General features: G+C 47.3%; 1 protein-coding gene across 1 annotated transcript in view; it reads left to right on the plus strand.

Annotated features, from left to right (window-relative positions):
• Nucleotides 1–13618, plus strand: part of FKBP4 (FKBP prolyl isomerase 4) — a 193068-nt gene that overhangs the window by 159231 nt on the left and 20219 nt on the right. The window contains exon 8 of the mRNA XM_029599954.1: nt 8627–8812. Within this exon, the coding sequence (XP_029455814.1) occupies nt 8627–8812 (186 nt within the window). The remainder of the gene's footprint in view (nt 1–8626; nt 8813–13618) is intronic.

A 13618-nucleotide genomic window follows, 5' to 3' on the forward strand; every position in this document is an offset into this window, starting at 1 on the left:
TCTTTGACATCGAGTATCAGGAAAGACCATGGGGACTCAGTTGTCTTGACTCTTCCCATTCAAAGAAGGCCAAGAGTTAGTTTTTTTTGGCTCTGGCATCAATAAGTTCCAATGCTAAACATCAAGATAAGGCGAAGAAGCATCAGCATTGGTCTCCATCAAAAGCACAAAGCCGGAAGCAGGGGTATTCTGCTGCAGCCATGAATACCCCAAAGCATTCCCGCAGAAAGGAGAACTCATTATAAATGCATTCCCAGGAACTATAAGAGTCTCCAAGGGTCTAGGTGTCTGCCATAAATACCTCTCTGGCTTCCCAGAAAGATGTGACTTCCCCTCCTGCCTCCCAGCCAATGTTGGCATTGGCAGTCTGAGGAGGAGATGGATAAGAAAATTCAGCAGGCCTTGGACAAGACCTTGCGGAGCATTGGTTCCCTGCATCAGGTGCATCATGTTGGTGCATGCTGTGGTCCAACCACAGTTGCAGCTGCACAGCAGTCTGGTAAAACATTGGGTCGCAGAGGGGAAGCAATGTTGATGGTGGCTATACCAATGGTGAACTCCAGTCCTTCAGAGGAGGAAACTTCAATGATGCGCAGGAATTTCTCTGGTTCCAGGCCCCAATAGACAAATGCTCCCCTCTTTAAGGCCTTGGGGCTGATGCAATATTTTTCACAGAAAGCGGGCACTGACTTTTCAGCGCCTGCTTTCTTAATGCACACATGGTGCCCGAAGGGGGGGGGGGGGCACCATGCAATACCCAAATTAGGGGGTTGCGCAATCTAGCGCGACCTTAGCGCCTCCTTGCTAACGTGACCCCCACGGTTACCGGCGGTCTGCTGGTTATGAACACTGATGCCGAGCATATCAGCATCGGTCTTCAAAACGGCCGGTAGTGATTTTTTTCTTTCTTTTTTTTTTTTTACTTCAAAAAAAGTAAGAAAAGTTGGATTAACTTCTAGTTTGTGAAAAGATAGCTAAGAAACTACTTGGTCTAAACATGCAGAGGTAGATTTTAAAAGAAGCACCAATTTTATAACATGTGCGCCTAATGGTGCTGACCCGGCTGGCCCCCTGCCCAGACCCCATCTCTGGTCTGTCCCTTTCACTGAGCCCAGCATTTCCGCGCATACCGAGAGATACTTGCATAGCCGGGCTGTTTTCAAAATGCGCTCTAGGCACGCTCTGCCCAGCCACTCGCGTATCTCCCGGGTTTTGCGTGCGTCAGATTCTTAAAATTTACTCTAAATTGAATACTGTAAGATTTGGACTAGATTTAGAGCTAAAGAAAGTGGTAATCTGTATGTCATCAGCACATAGAGATAGTGTAAGCCCACAGTCTTGATTAAGAGTAGCTATGGGAGCATTTTCATTTCATTTATTAAAATTTTATACACCGCTTTTTAAGCAGGTTATCCAAGCGGTTGTATAATAAAAATACATACCTAAGCCAATAAAGTAGAGAAAAATTGAAAAAAACTAAGCAATAAACTAAATTCTAACGTAATTATACATATTCAAAAGACAACAATAAATTAAAACTTCATAACATTCTCAATCAAATAAAACGTACATCAAAAACAATCAGTAAGCTAAATAGGATTAATAAAAAAAAAGACACAAAATAACATAAATTAAACAGTAAAATAAATTACCGACCAATCACTAATACAACATATGCTGCAAAAAAATAGACCAAAACCAGAGTTACTAAGAGTGTTAATTTAGGTTATCATAGGCTAGAATAAAAAACCAGGGTCCAATATTTAAAAGCTATCTGAGTATGAAACTTAGCCGGATATAACTTATCTAGCTAAATCGCATGAGTATGCCACTGAATATCCATGTAGAAGTTGCTTCTTAGCTGGATAAGTTATATCCGGCTACGTTAGACCTGCGCTAAATTGTGGATCCAGTAGAGGTTGAAGATGATGAATATAGCGAAGTAAAAAAAATACTTTTTGGAGAGTAGCAGAAATAAAGGTAGTTATTGAGAGACAGGAATCAAGCTGTACTCCTAAAGATGAGACAACTTCTTTAATTAGAACTAGAATACAATTAATAGCTAAGGCTCCGATTGTAGCAACTGAAGTTTCCTTTACTGAAGGAAGATGAAACCAGAAACAAAATGCTGGACATCCTGTAGTTCATGGAGCCTTCTAAGTAGATCATGGCAGTCCCAGTACATGAAATTCTTCAGTACACATGAGGATGTGGGAGAACCCTCTCTTTGTGGCTTCTGTGAACAAGAAGGCGGTCATAATTTATCTTGTTCAGAGGATTCGAAAAAGGCAGCTACTGAGCCAATCTGCTGTGGTCAAATTTTCTCTCAAGAAGTTCATTCCTGTGTACCCTCAGGGAACGATTCCAGAACGCTGGATACTCTTAGCAGAGAGGTTTTCCAGGGAGTGATGCTTAATGCTCACATCATCTTTTCCCTGTTTTTCTGCTAACGTCTGGCCAGTACTGCCTTTAGCGTTTCATACTTCACTGGGTTGACCAAAGTGCCTCCCTGCTCATCTGAGCTATCCTGTAGGTGTTGTGAGCATGGACCCCTGAGTCGAAGTGGAATTGACACTGCTTGCAGGCTGGAGTCCTGCAGGTCTCTACCTTAAGCAGGCAGATCCAGACGAGGCAGAAGCCCAACTGGAGCTTTGCCTTTACATGCCCACATTCCCCTCAGGTTGAGCTTTTGAATTCCAGGGTCAGCAGGAATTGGGTGGGAGCCTCTGCTTGTGGTGAAATCTGAGGATGTAGTAGGGTTGGAACAGGAGAAGGCAAGTCGTACCCAGTGGCAGGCTATGGTCGAAGGTTGGCAGGTTGAAGACACAGGACACTGGGCTGGAATTAGAACTGGAACCAAAGACAGCTAGAACTGGAGCTGGAACTGAAAATACAGGAACCAAAGACAAAGACGCTGGCAACACACACTACTTTGGAAGCAGGTTGACCTGTTGCTGAGGCACTGGAATCATGTCCGTAGAATCCTTTTATAGGCCTCAGTAGCAGACGTTATCAGACGTTATCAGAAGGGGCTGTGAGGAATTTCCTGCAATGGTCTTTAAATTCTGGGAAGGGGATGCGTGCCTAAGACAGTGCGCCAGTATAAAGTCGGCAGTGGTGTCCAGTTGCATCGAGGACAGCCTGGGTTTAATGACTTGTCTCACTATGGAGCGATACAGAGGTATTATGACATTTTCCATATTATTCACCATTCCCTTCCTAATAATTCCTAACATTCTCCTTGGTTTTTTTTGACTGCCGCAGCAAACTGAGCCGACGATTTCAGTGTAAGACCTGCCAACTTGCACTAGGTAGGCATGTTACCAGGTGATCCTCATGCCCTCCAGCCACCCAGCTGTGTACATTCCTATTAATTGAATCACTAATTATGATTGCCGACCTAACCCTTCCTTCCTGGGCAGTAGCCCTGGAAGACTCATCCTCTGTGCGAGAGGACAGTGCATCACCTGGAGAACAGGTCCTTGCTACAGGATTACTTCCTGCTGCAGCAAGTTGATGCTCTCTGACCAGGAAATCGTCCTCCTCCAAGGCAGCACCAGGGCTGCCAGACTGGAGTTGGGACTTGGCTACTATGTCCCCGAAGGTCTCATCTATATACCTCTTTGTCTGTCTCAGCTCCTCCAGGTCTGCCACTCTAGCCTCCAGAGATCAGACTTGTTCTCTGAGAGACAGGATCCCTTTGCACCGGGTGCACACATTCAACCTCTCACCAGCAGGTAATAAATCATACATGTGACACTCGATGCAAAAGACTGGACAGCTGCCTTCATGTTAATTTGCTCAGTTCCTAGTTGCTATGGGAGTAGGAATGTGTACAATTGGGGTCCTTTAAATGTATTAGTATGTTCACTATTTATCTGGTAGTGACCTACAAGGGAATGATTAAACTCTCGTTAAGGCGTGTGGAATTTCTGAATTTAAGTTAAAAGGCTGATTAAATGGGTTGGTTTGTTTTTTGTGTGTGAAAGTGTCAGCTGCATATTTATTTATTTATTTATTTATAATTTTTATATACCGACCTTCTTGCATAAAATGCAAATCAGGCCGGTTTACACTGCAAACTGAACAAGCAGGAAATATAATTCCTTAGTCGGATACATAGAACATCTAGAATTAACAATGTAAAAGCAAACTTTTTAGATAGCTTAATAGAGGTTAATTAAATAACAAACATAACTAAACTTATTTTACACAAAGCACGAAAGGATAAATCAAAGGATGAGCTAGGGGTGGAAGGGAGGGAAAGACGTACACACAAACTCCTGGTTTATGCTTGCCTTCTGACTAGCTATTTTTTTTTGTACTTATTTTTATTAACACTGTACATCAACGAAACATAGAACACCTCATCCGGAAATAGCAACATAAAACATACAACAATTGTAATACAATTTGTAATACAAAGCGTTTTGAGAGAAAACATTGCCTGATATTTTTCCCCTTATTACCCAACCTTTCCCCCCCCCCCCCATCTCAAGGGGTACAGAAAACTGCAAAACAATTATGCAGAGATTACAACAACAACTTAGTGGATCATCTTGACATTACAGACCTGAGTCAATAAAATTAAGAATTCCAACCCTGAAATATATCGGTAGGGACTGTATATATATATATATATATATATATATATATATATATATATATATAGTCTCTCTAGATATCCATCATTTGTGCATATTCTTTAGAGGAGGACATTTTTGCTGTTAAATGCTCAAAACACAATAGTTTATAAAATTGCTGTTCCTACTGCTCTAACAAAACTGCTGTTTCCTTAAAGTAGTTAATTAAAATAATCCGTTTTGCAACTAAGGAGTCTTTGTCCAAGAAATGTTGTTGTGACTTGGACAGAGTTGGCTGAATCACCATATAGATACCAAATAATCATATTTCATTGGATTATGGGATGGTCGTCCCCCAAAGTTGGGCTAGTAAGGTTTGAATACCTCCCAAAAATTGTTGGATAACCTTGCAAGACCAAAAGCTGTGTAATCACCTTTAATCTCTTTGTATTTAAGAGATTTAACAGAGGATGAGACTCCCATTCTAAATGCTCTCGACTGTGGTAGATACACTTGATGTAAGAATTTAAACTGTACTTCTCTGAGCCTTATATTTTCAGAAGTAGAGTTGATTTTTGCAAAACATTTGTTCAAGTCTATAACAGTTAACTCTAATGAGAGTAAAGTAGACCAACAATCCCACAATCCTCTAGTTAGATCTTTGGATTGGAGTAATTGCAAGGCTTTATAATATTGGGCACAGGTATGCCTCTTGCCGTCTTCTCCATTTAATAATTCTTCTAATACAGAAAATGTGCCAGGGTTAGCATTGCCTCAACATACCTTGAATATAATGTCTGACTTGCAAGAACCCATAAAAATCTTTAGACAAGAGGTCATACATTGCTTGCAGATCTTAAAAACTGCACATCACTAGGTTCCTAATCGAGAAAAATTGAGAAATATAGGTTAGACCTTGTCTTTTCCACTGCACAAATGGGTTGTGAATTCCCGAGAGAAAATCGGGGTTCCTCTGAATCCTTAAAAGGCATGTGTAAGGAGGAGCAAATGGAACGCCAAGCAGCTCTGCATGAAATAACCATAAAGTTTTTCTGTAACAACTCTGGCAAATCCTTTTTTGAGACTTGTATTATAGCTCCTGAGGAGAGAAGCCAAGCCCAAATCTTCAGGAACTCTAGGGGTAAATTGTTTCAGAAATCCAATCTCGCAAATGACGTAGTAGGCAAGCAATATTGTACAGATGCATGTTTGGACAGTTTAGCCCTCCCAGCTCCCTAGACCCCAGCAGAGTATATAGAGGTATCCTTGATGTCTCCCTCCCCCCTCCCCCAAAGTAAAGAACTTATACCCCTGTTTATTTCAGACATATCTTTTTTGCTTAACCATATTAGTAGCATTTGTAGTATATACAGCCATTTAGAAATCTTCATCATTTTCAAAAGATAGATTTTCCCCGACACAGATAGTGGCAGTCCCTTCCACGAGCTGAGGGTCTTAAGGAGGTTCTTTTTCAGAGGTCCTACATTAGAATCATAAAGATCTTTTACATGCAAAGGGATATGGATTCCTAAATATTTCATTTCTGTAGTTACCCACCTCAAGGGGATGCTCCCTCTCCACTGGGAGCGCAACTCCCCAGATACATCTAAACCTTCCGATTTATCCTGACTAATTTTAAGCCCAGCAAATAGGCCAAATTATTTTTGGGTTCATAAGACTACAGGAAGTGCAGCTTCTGGACTGACCAGATAAACTAACACATCATCTGCAAAGGCCGCAATTTTAAATTCCTGCTTGTTTGTTGAGAACCCGTTAATATGGGGATTATCTATAATTTTCCTAAGGAGAGGTCGATGGAGAGATATATAACAAAGGCGATAAGGGACAGCCTTGTTGGATCCCCTCTGAATAGGGACATCAGATGATTCGAGATTATTTACTAAAATATTCAAAACAGGTGACTTATATAAAAGGGAGCTAAACTCCAGAATGGGACCCTGAAAGCCAAACCTCCCCAAGGCTGAGATCATATAGTCCCAAGACACTCTGTCAAAAGCTTTTTCGGAATCAAAGCCAATAGCTAAAGCTTGTTTGCGGGTAACCCTGCACATTGTCACAGTGGTGAGTAATTTAGTTATATAGGAACTAGCTGCCTTATTCTTAACAAAACCCACTTGATAAAGGTGAAATTAAAGAAGGTAGTACCTTACTCATGTGTTCGGTGATGACATGGGTAGTAACCACCATTCCAGCAAGCTACACCTATGCCTCTTTACATTCATTCCCATCCTCTAGCCTTTAGGGATCCCCAGTGTTTATCCCATGCCCCTTTGAATTCCTTCACAGTTTGTCTTCACCACTTCTTCGGGAAGGGCATTCCAGGCATTCACCACTCTCTCCGTGAAGAAATATTTCCTGACATTGGTTCTAAGTTCCTCCCTGGAGTTTCATATTGTGACCTCTAGTTCTACTAAATTCTTTCTAATGGAAAAGGTTGTTGTTGACCATGGATCATTAAAACCTTTCAAGTATCTGAAGTTCTGTATCATATCACCCCTGCGCCTCTCCTCCAGGGTATACATATTCAGGTTCAACCTCTCCTCATAAGTCATTAGATGGAGACTACCCACCATTTTGGTCGCCCTTCTCTGGACCGCCTCCATCCTGTCTCTGTCTCTTTTGAGATGCGGTCTTCAGAACTGAACACTGGCCTCACCAAGGACCTGTACAAGGGGATTTTCACTTCCCTTTTCTTACTAGATATTCCTCTCTTTATGCAACCCAGCATTCTTCTGGATTTAGCTATCGCCCTGTCACATTGCTTTGCTGACTTCAGGTCGTTAGATACTATCACCCCAAGGTCTCTCTCCTGCTCTGTGCACATCATCCCTTCACCCCCCAACACATACAGTTCTTTCGGATTACCACACCCCAGATGTATGACTCTGCACTTCTTGGCATTGAGTCCCAGCTGCCATATCTTTGGCTTGTCCACTCTGTTGCAGATCTTAGTATCAGCCGCAAATAGACAAACTTTACCTTCTATCCCTTCCACAATGTCGCTCACAAAGATGTTGAACAGAACTGGTCCCAACACCGATCCCTGTGGCACTCCATAGCACCATTCTGTCTTCAGAATAGGTTCCATTTACCATCACACGTTGTCTTCTATCCATCAACCAGTTTGTAATCCATGTCACCACCTTGGAGCTCACTACCAAGCTTCTCATTTTGTTGATGAGTCTTATGTGTGGGACTGTATCAAAAGCTTTACTAAAATCCAAGTAAATTATATTGAGCGCTCTTCCCTGATCCAGTTCTCTAGTCACTCAAAGAAGACAATCAGATTCGTCTGACAGGACCTTCCCCTGGTGAATCCATACTGCCTCTGATCAAGCAACCTACTGGATTGGAGATCGTTCACTATCCTTTCCTTCAGCAGAGTCACCACTAATTTTCCCACCACTGCTAGATCTTCCCACCATTGCTAGATCTTGAGGATTCCTTCAAAGCAGTTAACTCAAGCTTGTCCAAGGACAAATTATGCTCTAATTTAGTTCCATCTTCACAAGACTTCTTGCCCATCGGAAGATAATACACTTGAGCCAAGGTAGAAAAACCTCTTCAGGATATTTTCTCAACATATCAAGGGGACTTGGGAAAATTAATAAAACACAAGTTTCTTCTCCTAACTTGATTTTCAAACCTCCAATTTCCTATACAAGCTTAAATGTTTTTGAGAAAATGCAGAATTAATAGCCACAACATTCTATAAACATTTCAAGAGGTCTTCCTTATATTTAAACAAAAATTTAAGCAACAGTTATTTTTAAATAACTGTTGCTTAAATTTAGTTTTTTCCAAGTGGACAAGTTAGACCACATTAAAGGACCATGTTGTACTTCATTTACTCTAAAACATTTGTACTACTATTGGAAGCAGCATAGCAGATCTGTACTTTTCTACTCTAGATTTATAGAAATTCTTCCTGTGTGCATATTGTATTATAGCTTGTCTTTATGTAATAGGGTTTGTTTCAGACCAAAACTCATGTTTATTCTGTGTCTGGTAATTTCATTCAGGAAGGGAAATTTAAACAAGCCATACTACAGTATAAGAAGATAGTGTCATGGTTGGACCATGAATCTGGGCTTTCTGGAGAGAATGAAACCAAGGCTAGAGCACTGATCCTCGCTGCCCATCTTAACCAAGCCATGTGCCATTTGAAGCTGAAGGACTACTCACCAGCCCTGGAGAACTGTCGTAAGGTATGAACTTGTTAGAAGCTAGAATAGATGCTGTATATTGTGTAATATCTGATTACAGCACAAGCAGCTGGGATTGTCTCAGTTCTGGGACAGTGGGATGACTATGACACGCTGGCTGCTTGAGCTGCTTAAACTTTCAGCAAAAGAAGGAGGAATTTGTCAGAAGAAATTATCAGTTGATCGTCAGATTTTATAAATGAAGAAAGAAATTTTCTGGATAGCCTATAATGGCAAAGGTGGGAACATGGATTCAGCCTAAATGCATGAAAACAGAAAAAAAAATGCAATTCCCTGTACGTACCTGGATCAGTCCAGACAGTGGGTTATGTCCCCAATCCAGCAGATGGAGTCAGCACAAGCTTTGAGGGGGCGTATCCATATATACTACTACCCACTCTGCAGGAGTTCAGTATCTTCTGACTCCAGCAGATGCGAGTAGGGGAATCAGGCTTCCCCTCCTTTTCCTTTTTCTTCACTTTCTTGCTTGATTATGGCTTGTTGTTGTCTTTTTCTGTGGATCATGTTTGTATCAAGTTTGTATTAAGTTAAAAAAAAAAAAAAAAGTAAGGCAGAGTTCTTTCAACTTCTGGGGAGTGGCTTCTCTTCCTTGTCTCTTCTCTGCGGCCTTGCTGTTTATTTCTCGTTGCAGCCAGGGGTAAGTTTGTTTTTCCTTTGTAGTTTTTTCCTTCACAGCTCAGCCCCCGGTGCCCGCGAAAGCCGGTGGAGCCGGCCTCTTCGCTCTTTACTCCCTCACCCGCGGCCATTTTACAGCTCCTCATGGGCTGCTGAGCCATTTAGGGAAAGATGTCTGGGGCGGGTCGTGTGGCCGGGAAGGCCCCCCCCGCGGCACCCTCCTCTATTTTCGGACAGCGGGCAGTGCGGGCCGACCGGGCCCCCCCGCAGCGGCGCTTTTGTGCGCGTGGCCCCCCCCCATGGCTTTTTCTTTTCTCCTACAGCGATCCCGATGCCGCGGCCGTCCTGCTGTGCGGCCTGCGGAGACCTGGGGTCCCGGATTTCCCGGGAGGGCATCTGTGCACGATGCCTTCCCAGGGGGGAAGGTACCTCACAGTCCCTGACTGATTTCTCTTTTTTGCCCGGGCGGCGCGGGCCGGCCACTCCGCCATTTTTGGCGGGAACGGCGGCCATTTTACATTCTGAGCGCCCTGAGGCGCAGGCCACGAGGGGGAACGGATCCCTGGAGGCCACGAGGGAGAACGGATCCCTGGAGGACTCTACCAGCGGGGGTGTTCCCCCGATTTTGGTACAGGAACCAAGCACCCAGAGCCAGGGAGCAGGAACCACGCCGCCCCCGAAGCGCACCCGAGCAGGCCGGGGTTCTCTCCGAAGTTTATCCTGCTCATGCATACCGCTTATCTGCAGGGGCTGGAAGCACCTGTGGGACCCCCCCCTCCTAAGATCCCTCGGATGTCGCCCTCAACGCCGGCTCCCCCCGACCCTCCGGGTGTGGGGGCCTCCCGCCTTCCTACCCGGGTCCGATCCACGCCCGCGGCAGTGGGGGCGGTGCCAGACCCAGCGGGACATGGACTTGACCTCCCGGACGGGGGACAAGGGGACGGCACGCAGGAGGGGGATGATCCGCGTACCCTACGCCTCTTCCAGAGGGAAGAGCTGGACGACCTCATCCCGCAGATCATCCAAGAATTAGATTTGGAACCGCTACCAGACCCGCCTGCCCCAGTAGCTCCCGCTGTCGTCACTTCTTCAAGGAAGGGAGATCTGTCCTGGCGGCACTCCGGCCGAGGGCTCGGGCTTTTCCCATTCATGACTCGTTTTACAACTTCTCACCAGGGAATGGGACACCCCGGAGGCCTCCCTGAAGAGCAGCCGGGCTATGGAAAAGCTGTACCCGCTCCCCGAAGATTTCTGGACCTCATCAAGGTCCCAAAGGTGGACTCCGCAGTGTCGGCGGTCACGAAGAGGACGACTATCCCAGTGACGGGAGGTGTGGCGTTGCGGGACACACAGGATCGTAAGTTGGAAGTTTTCCTTAAGCGGGTTTTCGAGGTCTCACTCCTCACGTCTCAGAACCTGCCGTCCGATGAGGCTGCCCAAGCAGATCAGCTAGAAGCCGCAGTGGCGTATGGGACGGACGCCTCGTACGACCTTTTTCGGGTCCTCGCAAGATCCATGGTTTCGGTAGTGGCAGCAGGACGACTACTGTGGCTACGCAATTGGGCGGCTGATACGTCCTCTAAGTCGAGTCTGGGCTCTCTTCCCTTCAGGGGCAAGTTCCTCTTCGGGGAGGATTTGGACCAGATCATCAAGTCCCTGGGGGAGAACGCTGTTCATCGGCTGCCGGAGGATAGGTTTCGACCATCCAGAGCATTTTCTTCTTCTCGGACCAGAGCCAGAGCGCAACGGCGCTACAGGGGATACAGACAGGTGGGCTCCCGGTCATCCGCCCCCAGGTCTCAGCCCTGGTCGCGCTCCTTTCGCGGGCGTCGGCCCGCACGCACTACTCCCGGAACCGGGAACCCCTATACCAAGTCTTCACAATGATGCCAGTCTCGCCCACTCCCCTGTCCCCAGGATTGGGGACCGACTAACGTATTTCTACGCGGAGTGGGCACGGATCACCTCGGACCAGTGGGTCCTGGATACCATAAAACACGGCTACGCATTGGAATTTGTCCGCCCCCCGCAGGGAAGGTTCATCTTTTCCCCCTGTGGCTCGGACCTCAAGAGAGGAGCGGTGCTGCTGACTCTGGACAGACTCCGGGAGATAGGCGCTATTGCGCCCGTGCCCTTTGGAGAGGTGGGCTCGGGCCACTATTCCATCTATTTCGTTGTACCAAAGAAGGACGGTTCCTTCCGGCCTATCCTAGACCTCAAGGAAGTCAACAAATCCCTTCGAGTCGTTCGGTTCCGCATGGAAACGCTCCGGTCAGTGATGTGGCGGTGCATCGGGGGGAGTTCCTCTCCTCCCTGGACTTAACGGAGGCCTACCTGCACATTCCCATCCGCCCGGACCACCACCGTTTCCTTCGTTTCAAAATTCTGGACCAGCATTTTCAGTTCACGGCTCTCCCGTTTGGATTGGCGACGGCGCCGCGCACCTTCACCAAGATCATGGTAGTCGTGGCGGCAGCTCTCCGGAAGGAGGGCATCCTGGTTCATCCTTATCTGGACGATTGGCTCCTCCGGGCGAAGTCATTCGATTATGGACGCTCAGCGGTGACTCGAGTAGTACGGTTTCTACATTCCCTGGGATGGGTAGTGAACTTCTCCAAGAGCTCCCTCATGCTCTCACAACGCTTGGGTTTTTTTGGGGGCGACCTTCGACACCCTACTGGGCAAAGTTTTTCTGCGCCAGGACAAAGCTCAATCCTTGCGGGATCACACACGACGGTTCTCTGCGTTACCAGAGCCCACCTCCTGGGACTACCTGCAACTCCTGGGAGTGATGGGGTCCACCATATACCTTGTACCTTGGGCTTTCGCGCACATCAGGACCTTACAGTGGGCGCTCCTCTCCCGTTGGAAACCAGTATCGCAGGACTACCAGATGATTCTCCCGCTCCCGCAGAATGCCAGGGACAGTCTGGGCTGGTGGTTGGATCCGCCGAACCTGGCCCGTGGCGTGTCCCTCGATCTGCCAAATTGGGTGGTGGTGACCACCGATGCCAGTCTAGCAGGCTGGGGTGCAGTCTGCGATCGAAGCGCCACGCAGGGGACGTGGTCCACGGTGGAGGCAAAGTGGTCAATCAACCGTCTGGAAACCAGAGCGGTCCGGCTAGCTCTGCGACATTTCCTCCCGCTTCTTCGGAACCGGGAAGTCAGAATCCTATCGGACAACGCTACCACCGTGGCCTACATCAACCGACAAGAAGGCACGCGCAGCCCGCAGGTCGCGCTCGAGGCGGCGCTGCTGATGCAATGGGCGGAGCGTCATCTCGTCCGGCTAGCGGCCTCGCACATCGCCGGTGTGGACAACGTCCAGGCGGACTTCCTCAGTCGTCAACTGCTGGACCCCGGAGAGTGGTCTCTCTCCGACAAAGCGATGCAACTTCTCGTCCATCGGTGGGGGGCCCCCCACTTGGATCTGATGGCGTCCGCTCTCAACGCCAAGGCTCCACGCTTCTTCAGTCGCCGGAGAGAGCGCGGCGCGGAGGGAGTGGATGCCCTGGTCCTTCCGTGGCCGCCACATCTTCTGCTCTACGCTTTTCCACCATGGCCCCTGGTGGGCAGGATGCTCCGCAGAATAGAAAGCCATCAGGGGACCGTGGTTTTCGTCGCCCCGGAATGGCCCAGGCGACCCTGGTTTGCGGACCTGCTACAGCTGGTGATCGACGGGCCAATCAGGCTGGGGCACCTCCCCCAGCTCCTACATCAGGGCCCGGTATTTTTCGAGCAGGCAGAACTCTTCTGTCTTGCGGCCTGGCTTTTGTGAGGCACCGCCTCCGGCGTCGGGGCTACCCGGAGGCGGTAGTATCCATGCTATTGCGGGCACGAAAGACATCGACGTCGGCGGCCTATGTTCGAGCTGTGGTGTACCAGCCAGGCCACGAGACCCGCTAAGGCTTCTGTACCTCAGATCCTTCAGTTTCTACAGGCGGGGGTGGAAAAAGGGCTCGCCTATAATTCACTACGGGTTCAGGTGGCCGCCCTTGGTTCGCTGTTGAGCGATGGGGGCTCTCTTCTACAGTATCTTGACATTGCTCGTTTTCTCAAGGGTGTCAAGCATATGCGTCCTCCGTTACGGGACCCTTGTCCCTCCTGGAGTCTTAACCTTGTGCTTCGCTCCCTGTCGGGACCACCGTTCGAGCCGCTGCGCAGCGCAACGAT

Source organism: Rhinatrema bivittatum, chromosome 4 (assembly GCF_901001135.1).
Source record: "Rhinatrema bivittatum chromosome 4, aRhiBiv1.1, whole genome shotgun sequence".
In the NCBI taxonomy this organism is placed as follows: Eukaryota; Metazoa; Chordata; class Amphibia; order Gymnophiona; family Rhinatrematidae; genus Rhinatrema; species Rhinatrema bivittatum.